This window comes from Patiria miniata, unplaced genomic scaffold (assembly GCF_015706575.1).
Source record: "Patiria miniata isolate m_02_andy unplaced genomic scaffold, ASM1570657v1 HiC_scaffold_20, whole genome shotgun sequence".
NCBI lineage: Eukaryota > Metazoa > Echinodermata > Asteroidea > Valvatida > Asterinidae > Patiria > Patiria miniata.
The window spans coordinates 38,503,154-38,523,564 of NW_024037059.1; the positions used below are offsets into that span (position 1 = coordinate 38,503,154).

General features: G+C 39.2%; 1 protein-coding gene across 2 annotated transcripts in view; it reads right to left on the reverse strand.

Annotated features, from left to right (window-relative positions):
- The window catches only part of LOC119729050 (meiotic recombination protein SPO11-like), a 35,798-nt gene that overhangs the window by 3,694 nt on the left and 11,693 nt on the right, over positions 1–20,411 (reverse strand). The window contains exons 1-10 of one of the 2 annotated variants that reach the window (XM_038201551.1): positions 4,887–5,108; positions 4,298–4,411; positions 3,557–3,645; positions 3,180–3,246; positions 2,322–2,430; positions 2,126–2,212; positions 1,922–1,958; positions 1,137–1,246; positions 496–595; positions 8–45 (exon numbers count right to left, since the gene is read on the reverse strand). In XM_038201551.1, the coding sequence (XP_038057479.1) occupies positions 8–45; positions 496–595; positions 1,137–1,246; positions 1,922–1,958; positions 2,126–2,212; positions 2,322–2,430; positions 3,180–3,246; positions 3,557–3,645; positions 4,298–4,411; positions 4,887–5,101 (966 nt within the window). In that variant the 5' untranslated portion in view covers positions 5,102–5,108. Of the gene's footprint in view, positions 1–7; positions 46–495; positions 596–1,136; positions 1,247–1,921; positions 1,959–2,125; positions 2,213–2,321; positions 2,431–3,179; positions 3,247–3,556; positions 3,646–4,297; positions 4,412–4,886; positions 5,109–20,411 lie in introns of those variants that run through there. The other variant, XM_038201552.1, reaches the window with a different exon arrangement.

Sequence of the window (20,411 nt, forward strand, 5' to 3'; positions counted from 1 at the left end):
GTTTTACCTTGGAACCAAACTTGTAAACACAAAGTATCTCCAGACCTGGACAGAAAATCAGATCATCGATGGATATGTTAAAATTTATATTTTTCTTAATCCTAATTTAAAGGAGCATTTACTTGCTGCTCAGAATTTTGAAATACACACTCAATTGCGAAGATAGAATAACAGTATTTAGTCCTTGGAAAGACTGAAGAAATATGATTACAGTTTATCACAACTCTTTTGCTCTGTTGCCCAATAAAATGGAATTTAATATACAAACAGGAATTGACCTATCGCCGTTTGCGAGTTACCCAAGCCCCTTAGACAACCCTATGGAGTTTTTGTACACTAATATCTGTTTGTCTCAGATTTTTCGCGTTCCGCGTCCATTTGTATATCATGTAATTGGACAATATTTCACAAGCTGCGTTGACGCGATTCTAACGCGGTTCAACCGCGATAAGTCAATTGCTACCATTCTCAACATTTCTTCTTCATAGTTCTTACCATGAGGGTCAGCATCAACCAGACCCAGGATTGGTATCTGTAAGGTGGTCCACAGTTTCCTGACCATCAGCCGAGTGTTCACATCAGGAAACCCTTTCCCCTATTCGAAGTAAAGCAACAAAGCTGGGTATTAGTGCAGGTGACATCATTTTACATGAATCAATTTGTATTCAAAAGTGTTGCATATTGGTGCAGGGGTCCTTAAAGTTTTTTTTGGAGGACATCCTGTTTTGGGAAGAAATTTGCAGATACACCATGTGATGTGACTTATTGTTAAACAAAAATTGGATTTTAGAAGGATCAGAGGTTTTCTTTAACTTAACATAGTGAGAAATTTTAATTGAACACATTTTATGGCTCCACCCGCTGTTTGACACTTTTAAGTTCACATTTACAATATTGGCTCAAGAGTGTCCCCATTGTTTTCTTATTCCGTAACTATGCTACTGCACCTTTAATATTTTATGGCAATAAGTTAGAAAATGAGGTCTAAGTCAGTGCACAATTTTAAGATTCTTTACAATGATTTTCTACTGGAACAAAATAGGAAATGAAAAATAGAATCTCCAATCTGCATTGAGTCTGTACTCGTACAAGCTAGACAGACCGACAGACCAACAGACTGTAGGGCACACACTCACAGTGATGATGATGCAAGGCCACATGTCTTCTAGCATTCCATCATCCAGTAGTTTCTGAAACGTTGCATCCTTCTCCACGACAAGCACAAACCTGGCTCGTGATTGCACGTCTTGAACAGAATACTTAAAGAAAATTATCGGGATCACAAAACGTCCTTTCTCATAACACAAGAAATATCTGCTTTAAGTCTCAAATATTGAGGCCACTGTGACACTGAGCAATAAAGTAGTATACAACATTTGCAAACATCAAAAAAAATAAAAATAATAACTACAAAATTATTATGTAATATATTATTTGACTTTAAGTGAATAATAGCCTCAAGTATCCTGTGAAATCATGGCACCTGGTGTGCTGTCATTTACAAACAAAGTGGAATTGTTGTATCATTTTCAAACGATGGTCGGCTGACTTTTTTTAAAAACTGCCCCCAATTTACCAAATTTAGTTAGTCCACATTTTGTTTGCAATCGGGTACATACCCGACTGAACGGGTGCAAGCCAGCTAGTCTGGTTCCCTAACTTGACAATTCCCCGATGTCTATATAAATTGCTCCGTTTCGTCTGAAGTAGGGTCATGAACCAGACTACAAGAACAGCATTTTTTTCTTAGTTTTTCCAGCATCTCATGAACACAAAACTTTAAACAGATCAGTGTAACAATATTTGCTATAAAATACTAACCCCCAAATCCATCCATTTCTGAAAATTACAGCAAAAGCAACTGTTGCATATTACCTTTAAAACTTGGTTTGAAAACTGCAATTTATTTTTCAAAGGATACTGCTAATGTCCTGTACATGGACAGGTACAAGTACGCCCTGGAAGTAAACCAAATATTTTCGACGTGAATAAAATATTGAATTGATAATGAATTTTTTTTAAATACATGACTGATGAATTTTGAACTCTATAACAAAATTTGGACACTTTAAGTCAGTTTTTAGAATTACAGTTGAATGTTTTTGTCCTGATGTTAGCCACTTACAGTTTTTGAGGTGCTACAGTCAACGTGATTGCCATCGACTTCAGTGAACTTCAGATCGCCAGCAATGAACCCTTTTGAAGTGGCAAGCTAAAAATACAATGACCATAATTTTAGTTCATTTCTTTACTGTCAAGTAGCTGTACATATTTATTCCACCTCGAAAGTGACTTCAGAATATTATGAAATGATCACGCACCACATGCAAACTTCTCCTTGGAACATTCAACATGCAGCAAATGTTCTCCATCGTCTCATCCAGCGTGGACTGGCTTCCAAACAACTTGGTGTCATTGTAGTACAGATCTCTGTGACAAATACAAAAAAGTCAACCGTATTTTTTTTAAAAAGATATTGGATTTGGTAAAAGTCCGTCCTGAGCGGATTGCTATTGTATGTTTTTAAAAAAAATTTAAAATATTTTTAGCAGGAAACAACTGAATCTATTTTGATTCCTTTTTGATAGGATGCCAGTCTATCAAAGGCTAATGCCGGTGCCGATTTGTATTCCTATGTGGAGAAAGGAAAATAGGGGTAAAGTACCTAGCCCGTGGAAACAGAACACTGCCATTAGTTGGATTGGAACCCCTGACCCTCCCATTAGACTTGAGGAAAAAAGGGGTAAAGTGCCTTGCTCGTGGACACAAACCGCTGCCATTAGCAGGATTGGTTAACCCCTGACCCTCCCATCAGACCTTAGGAAAATAGGGGTAAAGTGCCTTGCCCATGGACACAAAACACTGCCATTAGCAGGATTGGAACCCCTGACCCTCCCATCAGACTTTAGGAAAATAGGGGTAAAGTGCCTTGCTCGTGGACACAAACCGCTGCCATTAGCGGGATTGGTTAACCCCTGACCCTCCCATCAGACCTAAGGAAAATACGGGTAAAGTGTCTTGCCCATGGACACAAAACACTGCCATCAGCAGGATTGGAACCCTGACCCTCCCATCAGACCTTAGGAAAATAGGGGTAAAGTGCCTTGCTCGTGGACATTTTTTTCTCTGGAAAAAGTAGCAAAGCCATATCATTGTATATACCACAGTTTTATACTCACCGTTTTGTTGAGTACGTGTTGCTTTGGACAAGTGTGTAACACATGGCCACGACTCTCAAAGTGATGCCTGTAAAGGAATCAATCAGCAAAATTAACAAACTGTGGAACATTAATCATGCAGCCAGAAAAATCAGGTCCATATTTATAATAGTCAACCTGTCAATTAAAAAAAACAAAAACCAACACTATTTAAACCTACAAAATTCAGTATGCTTCAAGAAAATGCCATTGGCTTTCTTTTTAGGTTAGTTAGATCCTACAACCTTCACTGCATGCGTACAACAGGGTACAGGTTATGCTAATAAGTAATATCTGCAATTATTTTTGCCTATAAGTGTCGGTAAGGAGCAAGAGCACTCCTACTGACAGTTACTGACCAAATTTCTTCACCGAGTTGGCTGCATCAAACCGAACCTCTGTGAGGGCTGGTTTGCCTTTCATCTCTAGACCTACGTCATCTGTGAATCTAAAAGAAAAATAACAAACATAGTGTTTTTAAACCTCATTCAAGTTTAAAAACAGTTCCAAGAGGGAATGGTATCATGTACCTTATATCATACAGAACATTCAGCATTTGGAAAAAAATGTATTTAAAAAAAAAGATGAATTTAGATGTCATCCACTTCGAACATGTTGGCGTCATGTTGTTACGGGCCCAGTTTCCTCCTGTAGAGAACAAAATCATTTATTTGACCTACCAAACTACTTGGCAACATTAAGAACATGCAAGTAAATCATAGATAGAGGGCAAGGTTTTGAATTTTTGAGGGAAATTGGGGGTAAAATGATGATGACAACGACAAAACGCAAAGATGGCGCTTGCCACAATGTACTGTGAACGGGCAAGGTGCGCTGAATCGCATGGCACCAACTGTAAACCACGTACCCCCTAAGAAACTGTTCAAATTACCCAAAAAGGTGTCATTCTAATTGAAAGAAGTCCACTGTAGGTTGAAAAGGTCATTTTTTAATGATAAAAAACACTTGTGACTGTAATTTGATCGTAACTACACGATCATCAACACTTTAATTAAAAGCAAGAACATTCTTTTCACAAACTTATGTTTGAAATTTGCCAACTACAACACTACAGTAAATCAAGTTCCTTAAGAACTTACTGAATATTATCCCATCTGCTTCTGCTGTTGTACGTCAGTAAGGGTGGCTGTTGATGAGATATGCTCGTCAAAATATCCTCAATCACACTTTCCAGCTGTCTCAAAACATCCTCTCTGCAATTAAAAAAAAAAACCCGCATAAACATCAACAAAGTGTCATTAATTTTTCTGGAATGAGTTGTCATAAAGGTGTTGGAATTGGAGGAGAAAATTAAGACATAGGCGGCCTGGAGAGTCAAGAAAATTTTCTAAGTATTTCCTAACAAAATTGAAAATATTTCTCAGTCCCAGATTCATCATAATTTTTGCAATTGAATGACCTTCATTGAGATGATAGCCTAGCCTTTATGAAGAAAAAAGTGGCGTCAGGTTGCAACATTTTTTTCCTAATTTTTTTGCCGTCCAGTTTGGGTTTATGGAGTCTCGAGCGGGAACAATCTGGACAAATTTGGACACAAAGTTTACGGTAAGGCCGATAGTTTTGAAAAGTTCAAAAGCAGTTTTAATTGATTTTAAGTTTTGAGCCCCGCAGTATAGGCCTAGAAATAAAAACCGGCGACATTTTCTTTGGTTCATTTGTTGCTGTTACCTTGAAACGTTGCGTGTTCTCGTTGTTGAAAGTTCGCTAGTACCACTACCAGTCCCACAATTGTTATCAGAAAAACACCTCCGTTTTATCTGCTTGATCTTCTCTTCTCGTTGCAAAATCTCCTGCAATTCAATCAATTTCTCCCACTTACTGGAGCTACACTCTCTACTTGCGGCCATTTTGTTTTTGTCGTCTGCTCGGTGAGGTGACGTCATAAAAGTTTTGGACGAATTCATTTCTAAAATTAATAGGGTCAGAAGAAGCAGTCTCTTTAATAACGCGGGATAATAATTATAAAATAAAAAATCAATAACAGCTAGATACCTCTTTTATTTGAAAAACTAAAGATACCACGTTGTCTTTCAAATTAATATGTTTAAAAATTAATTTGATAAGGATACTACTATATGAGTGATATATAATGAACACCCCTCCTTACTTTTTGTTATGATGATCCTTTTCTGGGGAAAAAGAGGGCGCTATATCATGTTAATGGTTTCTGTCAGGAAGAATTTCTGTGGACTGAGACTTCATTAGGCAGTTTTGTCTCCGTGATGACAAAAATTAGTTTTCAATGAAAACAACATTCTTTTTTTGTCTTTATACTTTATAGACTTGTTCAACCAGTCATGCCCAATCACTAGGCGAGATTTCATATCAGTGCGACAGGTATTTAATAAGTTATTGTTCAAGTAACTTGAGTGTTGTTTCTGCGTGTTAAATAGTCATGAAGAATTTTTGTAGACTAGGACTTCATTTTAGGCAGGTTTTTCTTCGTGATGACAAAATTTATTTTCAGTGACGACAACCTTTGTTTGTTATAATACTTTATATGCTTGTTTTACCAGTCATTATCAATCACTAGCCGAGATTTCATATCAGTACGACAGGTATTGAATAAATTATTGTTCAAGCAACATGTGTGTTGTTTCTGTGTGTTAAATAGTCATGAAGAATTTCTGTAGACCGGGACTTCATTTTAGGCAGGTTTTTCTCCGTGATGACACAAATTTATTTTCAATGGCGACAACCTTTGTTTGTCTTAATACTTTATAGACTAGTTTTGCCAGTCATGGCCAATCACTAGGCGAGATTTCATATCAGCGCGACATGTTGTTAATACGTTATTGTTCAAGCAACGTGTATGTTGTTTCTGCGTGTTAAATAGTCATGAAGAATTTCTGCAGACTGGGACTTCATTTTAGGCAGGTTTTTCTCCGTGATGACCCAAATTTATTTTCAATGACGACAACCTTTGTTTGTCTTAATACTTTATAGGCTAGTTTTTGCCAGTCATAGCCAATCACTAGACGAGATTTATTATCAGTACGACAAGTAATGAATAAGTTATTGTTCAAGCAACGTGAGTGTTGTTTCTGCGTGTTCAATGGGCAGGAAGAATTTCTGCAGACTGGGACTTCATTTAGGCAGGTTTTTCTTCGTGATGACAAAAATTATTTTCAGTGACGACAACCTTTGTTTGTTTTAATACTTTATATGCTTGTTTTACCATTCATGCCCAATCAGTAGCCGATATTTCATATCAGTGCAACATGTATTTAATAAGTTATTGTTCAAGCAACATGTGTGTTGTTTCTCCATGATAAATAGTCATGAAGAATTTCTGCAGACTGGGACTTCATTTTAGGCAGGTTTTTCTCCGTGATGACAGCAAATAATTTTCAATGACGACAACTTTGTTTTTCTGAATACTTTATAAGCTTGTTGTACCAGTCATGACCAATCACTAGGCGAGATTCCATATAAGTACGACAGCTATTTATTAAGTTATTGTTCAAGCAACGTGTGTTTTGTTACTGCTTGTTCAATCATCATGAAGAATTTCTGCAGACTGGGACTTCATTTTAGGCGGTTTTTTCTCCACGACAACAACCTTTGTTTATTAAACTTTTTTTATAGGCTTATTTTCCTTGTCATGACCAATTACTAGGCGAGATTTCATATCAGTATTACTTGTATCTATTAGGTAATTGTTCAAGCAACGTTTGTTTTGTTCGCTTGGGTGAAATTTCAATCCAGCATACGACTGGTATTAATATGTAAAAGAGGGCGCTATATCAAATTAACGGTTCGTATTTTATTTTCTTCGTAGTGAATAAATGCAATTGATATTGAGGGCGCTAGAACATGTTAACGGTTTACACTTCCCTATTTTAAAAGAGAGGGCGCTATGTCAATTTTACAGCTTGTTTTCCGTTATTTATGTCCGACAAACGACAGAAAGGGTGCTACATAACAATAAAAAGTTTGGCATTTTTGTTGAGGGTAAAAGGCTTTCTCTGAGGCGCATTTCCTTATATTCAGACGGAGTAAAGTGAACTCTTCTTCCCAAAGTTCAGCCTGGCGACAAAGTGACGCAATTTATGTTAGTCCTGTCAACGCCAACATCGGTTCGAGTTTCATCTAACGCCCGGGGTACGCGTCACGTACAATCAAGAAACTATTCCAAAAACATAACAGCACCGTTTAAGTCTACCAGAAAATTCTCGAGGCACCGGCGGGTGCGAAATCCGCGAGTAAAATGTGCATTTTGTTTTCATTGCGACGTCAAGTGTTAGCAAACAACCACGGGCGGTACTGTTATGGAAATAACTTTCGAAGCCTGGAGAATGAAATACAATATGATGCTGTACTTTTACGAGGGTGTAGTTGCAGAATGCATGAGAGACAGACGATTTGGGTTTAATCTGAAAAGATGACAAAAAATAATCGATAGCTCTAGAAACTTCATCTAATATTGTTTAAACATTTAATTTGAACAAAAAATGAAAAGTTGAAGAAAGAAATTGACTGGAGTGGGGTTTGAACCTGCGACCTCTGGACAAGGGCGGATCGGGGGGGGGGGCAAAGGGGGCCATGGCCCCCCCCCCTAAAACGAAACCATTTTTTTTTTTTTTTAATGTGACATCGCAATAAAGGCAGGCAATGAGTACACCACCATCTTTTCCTCAAAAAACATTGGTTAAGGTGGTCAGAAATTGCCTCAGATCGCACCACAGAGCATCTAGAATCCAAAAATTTTTCGGGGCCCTTAAGCGGGCCCCGAACCCCACGCCGTAATTTTTTGACCCACTTTTTGGGGGGACCAATTTTTTTTTTTGGCTCCCCCCCCGAAATTGTGTTCTGGATCCGCCCTTGCCTCTGGATAGCCGCTCCGGTGTTCTACCAACTGAGCTATCCAGCCCTATGTTGGCGGTTCCCCAATTAGTCAACATCTTTGTTCAAGGGGCACTATAAGCCATCAACCCATATGCCATACAGCCAGGGATCATGCCCAAAGTCACGATACAGACCTGGGAAATAACAAAATTTAATGGGGATCACTCGGAGATGATACGGCTTTTTATGACAATTTTAATTTAAAAGTTTGGTTTATTTGCCCCCCCCCCCCAAGTACTACACGAACACTGTAATTAAATGAAAATAAATAGTAACAATAATAATAGGTTACATTGAGGTTAAATTGAGGTAACATTTTTTTACTCTTTTACTCTTTCAGCAGTTTTTTTGTAGGCCCCTCGAAATCCATTTAGTGAATCCTAAGAATAGGGTCTGAAAATCTTCTGCTTCACCGAACGGTTTTGATCCTTGCATTCATTTTCCTCTTGTTATACCTTACCTAAAATAATTCGAAGCTAATTGTATGTAAATGGAGTTACGATTTTAAAGGAGTCTTTTGCTCAAGTGACAAATATCGATACACAAAGAAATAAAAATAATGTTTACATTGTGTACTTGGATAATCTTCGACATTTTCTCCGCTCCTGTCATTCTTATAAAAACACTTTATAACTCTGGCTTCGAGTTTACATATCCCTGCAGAAAATCACTTTCCTAATAACTATTTAGTTGGAGAAAAATGGAGTATTAAAATCCCCCTTAGACAAACAATCACCCACGACTACGGTGCACATTCATCAACGTCTCCTCGCTGTCTGACTGATGCGGCAGTAATACGAAAATAATACGGGTAGAGTAAACACCGGAACGTTTAGCGTGAAAACACCGGAAAATGACCCGGTGGGATGAGTGCACTATACGGCGGGGTCCATCTCGCAAAGTACGCTGGCTTCGAAACTCGTGCCCCCGCTGCGACGATTGCCAATTACGTGTTGATGACGCATAATATAAGTGCTAAGTGGGCGAGGCTGCATACTGAAGAAGTGTTTTAAAGCACATCGTGAAATTTTCAAAGTTCAAGTCTCGGAATTGCTGAGCAGGCGATTTCACAAAGCTACTGATGGAGCTGAAATTGCTTTGATTAATTTATGCACTGGACATTCATGTACGTAGGCCTACTGCCATAAAACCTCAAAGAAGCATTTTGAAATGTAGAATATTATCCTTGGTTGTAGCGAGAGATTAATGAGGCAAGACCGAACCATTAACACCACGTTCCCAGGGCTAACTTTAGTTTCAACCTCCCCACTAAGAAATGGGAGCGTACTACACTCGACACCATGGGACCGAGGTTGAGACAACTAAGGCTAAAACAAACAATTTATTACGATTATAACTCGATTTGGAACGAAATCCTGACATACAGCTTAATATTGGAACCCCGGGCATGCAGAGACAACTGAATTTGGAAGCTAAATGCCAAAGGTCAAGATCAATATATGATGTCCAAAGGCCGGCGTGAAGAAGGTTGTGGTTATGGGACATTTATTTGGTAAGTTATAAACTCTCTGATTCTGCTAAACCACCCGCAAACCGGTCATCCAATCCACAAACTACTGACCGTACAAACCACGACACATGTTGTGTTTCATAACCCGCTCTACCGCAACAACAACTGCAGCGGGAGTGAGCGGCAATACCGCGGGTGGCCATGCCCCACATCAGAGAGCGGAGCTCAGGAAAGAAAATAATATGTAACCCGTGGATGCATGCCCGAAGGACCATTGACCCCCTTTCTTAAAACCACGATGCCCTCCCCCCCCAAAAAAAAAATGCATGGCACTTTTACCGTAAAAGATGCACTTAAAGGCGTGTGGTTTTGGACGGAAGCTCCGTTGACATGGGCTTTGGAAGCAATAGAATAAAACTATTTGATATTATGAGGAGAATGGAAGAATATTGCTCCCTCAATTTCTTTCAATATTGCTTGAAACAGTTTTTCCGTTAGAATCTGTATCTGTATCTGTATCATATAGTCGGCAAAGCAGAAACACCGGGGCGAGCTCCTTCTCTTAGCGATAAGCATTACTGGGTTCTTTTACGTGCGTTAGGCCTTATATACAACACACGGGACCTCCGGCTTTTCGTCCCATCCGAAGGACGAAGCAAGAAGCAAGAATGAAGCAAGAAAGAAGTAAGAATGGTTAAGTGCCTTACTTAAGGGCACAAGTGTCCCGGGCTCGAACCCACGTCACTGTTGCCTCTAAAACACCAGAACATGAGTCCGGTGCTCTTAACCGCTAGGCCATGACACTCCACACAGCAAAACCTGCATCCTTGACTACGGTAACATATTGCCTACATCTTTCACGGTCTATCACAGTTATCACACCTTTTGGCAAAAGTCTTCTACAAGATATGCATTTGCAAATTTTAAGAACATTCAACTATAATGATGCAAGAGCGTAAACTATTTCCAGAGTGAAATTCTTTGCCCAAAATTCAGGTGTGTTCAAGCTGACTGCCAGACTTGGAGAGAGATTTTCAGAAGAATCCGTCCAATGAGTTCGTCGCAATGAGATGACATGCTCATAATTCCCGATTATTTAAAACAGAATAAGACAGCTCTTCTTCAGAAAGGGATTTAACACGCTGATGAACATTTCTGTCAAATTCATGCCTTTCCTAGCGGGCCTGTCATTTCACTGATATTCCAATTGTTGTCCAAATATGTAGACTTGCTTTCTTGTCGTCAGGTGTTTAGTGTCGTCAGCTCACTCGTACCGACTCGAGTCTGTCACAGCGGGGACTAGCGCCAACACACTTCGGACAGATGTAAATTTCCCCCTCAATTTGGCCGGAGGTGTAGTGGTTAGCACACAAAATGGCTCCCTTATTTAGCCCGGAGCCAATAGGAAAAATTGCATTTTTCGGCGCTTGGGGCATAACACATTGGTAAAAATTCCTAAATATTTATTTTTTTTATCATGAAGAATTGGCACTACATAGTACCAAATTTGTCATTTTTTTTGTCAAGGTGAACAGGCTTGCAAAACACTACATGAAATGCTCAATTTTTTTTATTGATAAAAAAACAACAATCACGATTTTTAATTTCGTACTTAATAATATAGCTCATTATATAGCAAAAGTTGTACAATATACGATAATGACAAATAATTTACAAGCTTAAAATTTGACACAGGACTCTAAGTAACCTTGGAACACAATGATAAACTCTGAATTCCAGAAATGATGGGGAAAATGAACCGTTATATCAGAACATCAAAAACAAGGTGTTGAATTAGCAAACTCGTCCTTCGTAACGTGCCATTAACTTGTACTGACAAATAAGTACTTTTGAAAATAGTTTAAAAAAAATATTTTAAACAGGTCGGGCTTATTTATTACTAGTCCACTGTGAACAGTACAGGGTAAGCCCAAAAGTTGTGCAAGCAGATATCCTTTAACTTACCAAAAACTACTCAACATGAGTATTTCATCTTGATGGAGCATATTAATTACACTCTTGTGTATAATCAGTGAAAATGCCATGGAAATCCGTTCATGCAAACCAGAGATCTAACAGATTATATAAGGCTATGGGTTTTCCACCCATTTCAATGGATGGGATTTACACAGTTAACTTAATTTACATCAGAGTGAAAATCTGATGCACTGATATCACTAACCGATGTGTAAATCCCATTGGAATGGGTGAAAAACCCAACAGCTTTTACAATCTGTTAGATATCTGGTTCAGATGAACGGATTTCCATGGCATTTTCACTGAAATACACAAGAGTATAATAAATATGCTCCATCAAGACGACTGCTCATGATATTAAGTAGTTTTGAGAAACTAAAGGGTATCTGCTTGCACAACTTTTGGGGGGTCACCCTTTATAATGTCCGGTCACAGTAGTGTGAAAGTTAGACTCTATAACTACGGACCCATCGGTTCCATTGCGCATGCCTCAGTGCACAGACTTAGACACATTGACACAAGTCACGTGTGTTATAGAGTCCATTATATGGTAAGAGAGACCAGATTTCATAGGAGTAAAAATCTAATATGACACCGGGCAATTAAACTTTGAGAAAAAATAATATGGCGGACGCATACTAAAAATTGCTATTTTTTATGAGCAACAACAAGTAAGTATACAAATTTGGGAAAATGATTTAACCCCCAAAATGAAATGAATTCAACAAAAACATTTCCCCTCGATTAATTAATAATATACCACTTCCATTTTTAACGCAGATCCCTTAAGCGTTTGCGCCTTTATATGTGGTTAACGAGAGCAGTCATTACTATATTAATTTGAAAAACATCTACATTTACATTAAATAAATAGTATTTACAAAAATCCATAACACATTTATAAGAAAGGTTTTTTTCGGTGGGTTTTTATACAATTTCAGAACAATCTCCTATAGGAACTGGGTAGCAGCGTATACATTGTTTAATGAAGAATTTTATGCGCCAAAAATGGAAATATAAAGACAAAAATATTCATGATTCGTGCATTGGAATTATATTGCGTTTGTTTTTTGGGGTATCTGAGGATTATTTGATGCCTAATTATTTTGAATTCTAATGTTTTAGTGTCGACTTTCCAACCACGCGCTTCACATAATGAAGCCACAAATTAATAAATTTGACGCAGAAAATGTCCACGCAACGACAATTGAGTATACCAAGTGACGTTAACTATAGGCCTATGCATTCGACTGCATGCTTTGTAATGTCTCAAATTATTGTAAGGCTTAAAACTTGAATAACGAAAGAACTCATAGTCAGTCATAGCAACCAGTTTTTCTGCTCACTTTTGTATTTAAAAAAAAAATGTTTTGTTGTCAGCCAACATTGTTCAAATCTCTCCTCCATGAACCAGCAGGAGTCCCTTATCTTTGGTATAAAGTCTTCTCTGTCATCATAACACGAGTTCGTCATTGGCTGATGTCCACACGACGTCACTGGCTGATCATTCTGAGCAGCCAATCAGCTCCTTCGAAACATTCCACTCCCACTGAAAGAACACTGGAGTCCACATCCAATGAAAGCACTCGTTTTGAACGGACTCACGATGCGTTGGGAACGCAGCCCAGCAACGCGCCTGCGTAGAGCCGCGACCGCATCGGCCATTTCTGTAAAAAGTTGAAATGGGAAGAGACAAAGAAGAAATTTAAATGATGAATCAAAAGAAACCGAAGCTCCAACATGCAAAAATTACAACGAGACACACAGAATGTTTACAACATTTTGGTAATTCTGTAAAGACAGGTTCACCTCGAAAGTTCAAAGGTCTTTGAACAGGAAAATTCTGTAAAATTATTGCATTAGCCATCGGACCAATCACAGTCCTCGACACATAGCGCTCGACAGCTGCTTAGAAGGTTTCCCGCGGAGTGGGACAGTTGGAAGCCTCACCTACGGAGGCCAAGACGGGACAGGTGTGACAACGATAATAATACTTTTCCTTTGCGTGCAAATCTTCGTCAAAAAGTTAACAGAAAAAGTCTATGTTTTCAGAATTGTGCTATCAAAATACCGTATAGGGCGACGTTTGGAACACCAACGATGACAGTATTTTTCCTTTAGTCTGTAAGTACCTCTATATTGGTTTCAAATATAGCAATGCCTATATTTGGCAAAAAAACCCAAAGTTTTGCTCATATTGTCAAAATAACAGCTACTACATCACTTGACTATATACCCAAACCGCACACGATGCGCATTTTAACACTTTGTCCTCCTGTTATTATGGAGGGCCACATCTGTTAAAATTAGATAGCACTTTGTTGTGACAATACTGAAGGATACTCATTCTCTAAATGCAGGCCCATACGCTTGGGGGGGGGGGGGGTCGAAAAAAAAACCCCAAAACACCATCATATTGCACCACAGAGCAACTAAAATCAAACATTTTCCCGGGGCCATTGAGCGGGCCCCGCACCCCACGCCGTCAGGGCTTCGCGCTCGGATATAAAAAATTCCACTTTGGGATTTGAAGACAAGACCCCCCCCCCCGACCCAAGTCTGGGATCAGGGAAAGGGCCTGGAAATGTACATCAAACTACAAAACACTCAATAAAATTGAGCAGATAATAGGGCCTATATACACACATGTTCGGTGCTTTTGTCTTAAGTAATGCACCAGGTGTTGGGAAACAAGAGACAAACGGAAGGTGTATTATCACCTCATTAATCTAATTGTAATACAAATTTAATATTGTTTATTTCCCGAGAGCTTAGTTTGTTTGATATCGTTAAGTTATAAATCTGTTATCTCGTTTTGCGCGTGAACAAAATATGGAAGCGTGAAACAATAATCTGATTTGCAGAAATTAGTAATCACGTGTAATGCATCATTTGACGAAGTAATAGAAGACATTTGAAGGGAAAGAAGGAAATGTGAACGACAATAATTATTGTTTAATTTGAAAAAAAAAGACCTCGGGGCTCATCTGAGCGGTCTCAACATTTTCAGCAGAGATTGGTTCGTCGGTTAATGGCGCAATTTTAATGAAACAAACAAGGAAAACCTTCTCGATTTTTTTTATCGTGCGTACTTGAGAAATTCGACAACGTGCCAGTGTTTCTGTCACGTGAGCAGGTTAAATTGTGTCTCAAAGAATATTTAAAACAAGTTTATTTGGTTGTCAAAACCTCAATCCAAAACTTTACTATCTGGTGTTGTTTCAGTATACTGTATACTATATGCTCTACACTGCAATGTCATGTGCTAGTTTTCTGTACCGAACTGTAAATAAGTGTAAACTGTCGCATTACATTATCTATACGACACTCCATTCTGACAAGCATTTAGAAAAGGGCACAATATTTCATTTCCTACCGGTATTAATTGTCACTAATTGTCATGTTTTTGTTTCAAGAATGTATATACGCCTCTAAACTAGACCAGTGATGTGACGACTTCTCCGTCTTTCAATCGCCAAGCCTCGTTAAAGGGGGAAAGAGATCTATAGTACAAAAAAAGAGTTGAGTTCTTAACGATGCGAGACCGGCGTCGAAGTTTTGCTTGGACATTTCAGCGAGCTCGTGATAAGCATAGCGTGACTGGGAGGATGGATGGATGGGGGGCCGGGACGGGCTGGGGGAGGGTCGTTGGCCGCGCTGACACCCGGTGGCATGGTGGGCTCGCTTGAACCCTTTAGAGAGCAATGCTTTAGTTTCTAATGGCAGGGATGGCAGTATTGTTCTTCTTTTTTACATTAAGGAAAGAGGCTACGAGAACCCTTCGTAAGACGAGTTCACGTTTTAACAGAAAAGCTAAAAAGCAAAAAGCAGCGAAAGGAGAAATAGACAATGGCGGAGGCAAAATACATCAGTTTCAAATGAGCATAGGAACCGAGGTTCCCCCAGAAAATGACTTTTAACGAAAAGGCCATCAGTGTAATAAATGGCTGATATATTGATAGCCTCGGTTTGACTTTTTTTGTAATACGACGACTGTTCAATGATTGACTTACACTATTTTCAGAGAAAAAAATTACGGAAAGAGAATGGGCTTTTGCACTTTTCAAAACGTCTTTCGTAAAATTATTATGTCCGAAAAACAGATGCGAACTTCCGCTTGGTATCCCACATGGACCTGTTGTGCCGAAAACAAGATAAATTTGTCTTCAAACTTATTTGCTTTTTATAAATTTAAGGTATACTGCGTATCATTGTTCACAACTAGATTTTGTTTTCATGAAAAGGTGTCACCCTTACAAAGACCCAAAAACCATCACTGAAAGTATATTTTTGTTTCGATTCATTCTTTTCAATTTCATGTGATGGTGCAACTAAAATAATCATCCATATCAGCACTGGCGAGGAGCGATATCACCATGGCCACTTGGTTCTTGATCTGTTGTCTGAAAGTTATCCGTCAGCGGATGTATCCCTCCGCATCAGGAAAATAAAAGTCAGTATCAAATAGCAGATGAATAAAAAGCAACGCAAACCGTTGACAAAATATTAGTGACATGTTGACAAAATGAAAACGGTGATGTAACCCAGGCCACTGGATTTTTTTTTTTACTTAAGCGAGAGAGTTTCCTACCTGATTATATTTTAAGATCTGGTGCCCTGACTCTTTTTGCTTAGAACGAATGGTGTTATAGGCCAAATTCGTGCTAGAAACGCAGCAATATTTTGTTATCAATAGAATGTTTCAATTTTGGGCAAAATGCATATTTGAAATGTCATTATCTTAGAGGTCGATCATCGGCCACCATATTTATTGCCAATTTCGTATAATTATGACATCATCGATTTTTCTCGGGATTCAAAGTCAGTATAATTATCCACCCATGTCAAATAATAGTTCTCGCTCCTTTCCATGATGCACGAGTAAGAAGACCTAAAGTTTCTCGTTCGATTTTACAGTCCGACGGTTTGCAGTTTAGTTTTTCATTCCCGTATGTGAAAGGCCAAGAAAGAAACCTTAATAGCGAGTCCAACGGATGAGTCGGCAGGGCTGGGCTGGCATGGAATGCCGGAGAACAGAATTGGCAGCTACGGAGCTTTAAAAACTAGAGCTTAGCGAGAAAGTTCCCTGGCAGACGACAAATTCGAACTTTTGATTATACGAAGCCGTATATATAACCATGCAGGTCATGCACCCTAACCCACCCCTACTTAGTATCGATCATTAATATTCTCGGTTTTTTTTCTCTCAATCCAAACCAAATTTGACGAGTATCGTGTCGGGCGCAAATGGCGCGTGTAATGGCCCAGTATCGATCATTAATCATCGTTTTATCGAATGTCGACGGACGACTGGACGTTAACCGGATTCTCAAGTGCATGGCGGCTTCCAATATCATTTATCACTCTACTTGGGGCCTCCACTGATATCGATCACACAATGTTGAATACTGCATTGATGGTTGAAGTGGTGACTTCGAAAAAGGAGTTCAGAGTTTGGAGCAGTTAGTTACAAAATATTTCCGTGACCCTAAAGGAAATTTCAGAGCTCTAACTGTGGTCAGTGATGACTAGGGAACAGTCGAACCTAGCTAGGCATTATGGCCAGATTTGTGCGCCTGGAAATCAGTCAAAAATCTAGCTAGGATTGGCGGGACGGAAATATCCGCGGCGGTGAGTGGGAAACAATATTCGAACGCTGATGATGATAGATTTTCGGTGAGTTCTCGAGAACTAGAGGAACACGATATTCTGACTACAATATCGTTATAAAGGTTGCAAGAGAGCCACTGTTTTTTTTAATTACGGGATGAGCCAAAAAATCTCATCAATGCAGTGAGCTAAATATTTTTTTAAAAGTTGGTAGTTATTGTTGGGCAATGTAATTCTGTCCGACGATTGACATGAAATCGACTCAATATTTAGTGAATTTCAGTAAGATATTTTTTTTACCAGTTTTTGGGAAGAATTTGTTTCAAAAGGTCCATCGATGCTGTTTTGAACAACGCTGAGCAAAAATGGAGTAACAATTGCCCATATTCTGTTAAATGGTGTTTAGGAAATTAGTTCATTATTCATCAATTTATCATTAGGCCTAAATACAACTATAGTTTGCATCCACACAGACTTCTCTCCACATCTTCACAACATTACTCTAACACCCAGGGTTTTGCGCACGGAGATCGAAGCGGGAGGCATGCTCCCTTTACCCCGCCGGCGGGTCAAGAACCGCCGTTGCCCCCGGTATCCCTTGACGGGGCGCCCGGTGCCGGGATCCGCCTGGACTAGTCCCGGGCGCCATGGGCCTATAATGCCGCGGCTGTCCCGCACAATTAGGCCGACTGGCTTGCTGAGAGACACGCAGATGACATTTTTTTTTAAACTCGGATATTGGGTGGCTGCGCAACTGGTTTATTGACCCCGTAGGCTGAAGGCATCCCAAGGCGATGGAAGATATAGTGATGGAATTTTACAAGGCGTAACGCGAACACTGACATTGGTGAAAAAAAATAATATGCAGTGATGTAGAAGTAGATGATCAAAAATGAGACATGCGCCATTTCTGAAAACTCGGCCCAATCTCTGGATAAGGATCATAATGTGGCTCAAGAATCTCTTTGAACCGCTATAACGTTGTGAACAGCTGGATATTTTCGAATGTTGCCGCCATTAAAGGGTTTGACATTACTGAAACAGAACATTTTCCTGTAGGCCCATTAAATGAGTGTTTCTCAATTTGCGGCTGTACATCAAACACATTGCATCCTGACCTGTACCGGTACATTTTAATTAATGAAGACATATTTAAGATATTGATTTCAAGTTAATTGTTCGAACAAGTAAAATTTGCAGCTAAATAATTTTGGAGCCAGAGATGAAACGACGCCGAGTTTTTCCAAATGGCCCATTCAAGTTAAAGCAGTTTTCAACTCTAAATCACCATGGCGACAAGTCTCGATTCCACCAACCAATGACCTCCCGTGATTTACGCGCTACATGTCAGAACCCCCCTCGCATCAAGTCGTAAATTCACGGAGCCTCATCCCTTCTGCCATCGCCAAGATGATCGGGCCATAAAACTGTCTCCGTAGAGGTGATTACGACCGAACGAAGCTCTTCGCTTCCTGCGTTCAGGTTCTCAGCTCGTACATGACTACTCGGGGAAAAATTATGAGTGTGAGAGTTTCACGGACGGATGGAGAGAGTGTCAAAGGTCAGCTAGTCTCGATATAAATATTATTAATTGCTTCCAGGTGAAATGATGTCAGGAAGGGATGATGATCACCTTGAAATGTAACGCTGCTCGTCATGACTACGCATGCAAAAGAACTTGCGAAGTACATGTTTATGTACATTTCACATGTACATGTTCAACATGTTTAACATGTTGGCTTGAAACTGACGCGAGAGGGCGCATATTTGTGCAAGATATACTGCACAGGATGCTTGGGTTCAGACTTGAGAGGCAAGTCTAGACATCCACACCCGTGTTTCAATACTGCCTTTGGCATCTTGATAAAACTGCCGTGAGTTGTAAAAACTATGCATGACAAAATCAGCACCGAAGGATAAATATAATTATGTTGCGGACGACGCGTACTATGTCACAAAACTGGTAACTTTAGTATCATCTGAAAATGTGAGTAGACCGGTTTAGAAACAAGAGGAGTTTATGAGCTATCTCTTCTTTTTTTTAGAAAAGCCTTTTTCCTGAATTGAAGATTGAGCCATCACTCGTCGATCTTGAAGAGTTCTAAACTAGATCTGCAACGACGCGTGACGCACCTCAAAAGAAACCCTCACAGATATTCGATGCCATTGCGGTGGCGCTATTCCCCAGACAACATCGCCCACTTATTATATCGGGTGTGAATGCCGCGTGAAGCCTTTGGGGGGGGGGGGAAATCGGGTGAGGCCTAGGATCATCTTGGCTGGTGATCAGAAGACTGTGTGGAATAGCCGACCTACTTTTTAAAGTCAAGTAATTTCTGAAGACAAACGGATACGTCACTGTCGTATAGACCTTTCTATGCTTGGTTGGCAAACTGCACATTACTATCTTAATTCCATAAACGTCTCTTAGACGTTTTATAGTGAAATTTCTTCAATCGTAAAGATCGAGTTTTCACACGGGCTTCGTGAAGTGTTTCATTTTTCAGACTATTTCAATCGAAAATGAGAGGGATTTTCACTCTAAAACGTCTAGTCCCTAATTTCACTCTTGGAATTTAGAGAGTGTATTGCCCGGAACCACGGGTTGCAAAACTATGGAAGGTCCAACACTGCAAAAATGAAGAATAGTAATTACAGATAACCAAAATATTATTTGATTATTGGAAATTCAACATTGTCAACAGAGCTACAACATAATTTCTAGACATGCCTTTTTACTATATATTGAGGGCGTTATGGGAAATTGTTTGGAAAAAAAATATGTTGCCAACCGCGGCTTCAATTTATGCACTTGCGGCAGCCCAAAATGGCGTCAATGTTTACAAACAAAAGAAAGGTCTATAGTCTGCCAATTACCATTGCAAACTATAGCAACGGCCATCTTTACAAATCAAATGGGTAATTTCAAAAAGTATTAGAAATACTATGAAATTATTAAAATAATATTGCATTAACAGCCATTACTAAAAACCAAACATTAACAAAATTATCTCCATAAATGAGTGTGAGAAATGGTTTTCGGCAACAATTGTCACAGACCACTGTTGACTTTACGCAACGAAATTGATGGCTACCCCCTCCCCGCCCAACAAAAAAGGGCCTACTTTTTCCCCATTTTTAATTTTACTGTAGAAGTAGGGCCTAATATTCCTCAAGGTAATTTAATTTAGTTTGAGAAACAAACCACATACGTTGCTTGAACAAAAGCTGGGAAACATCTCACCTAAATGGACTGGTTATGTCCAACTATAATAAACATTTAACAC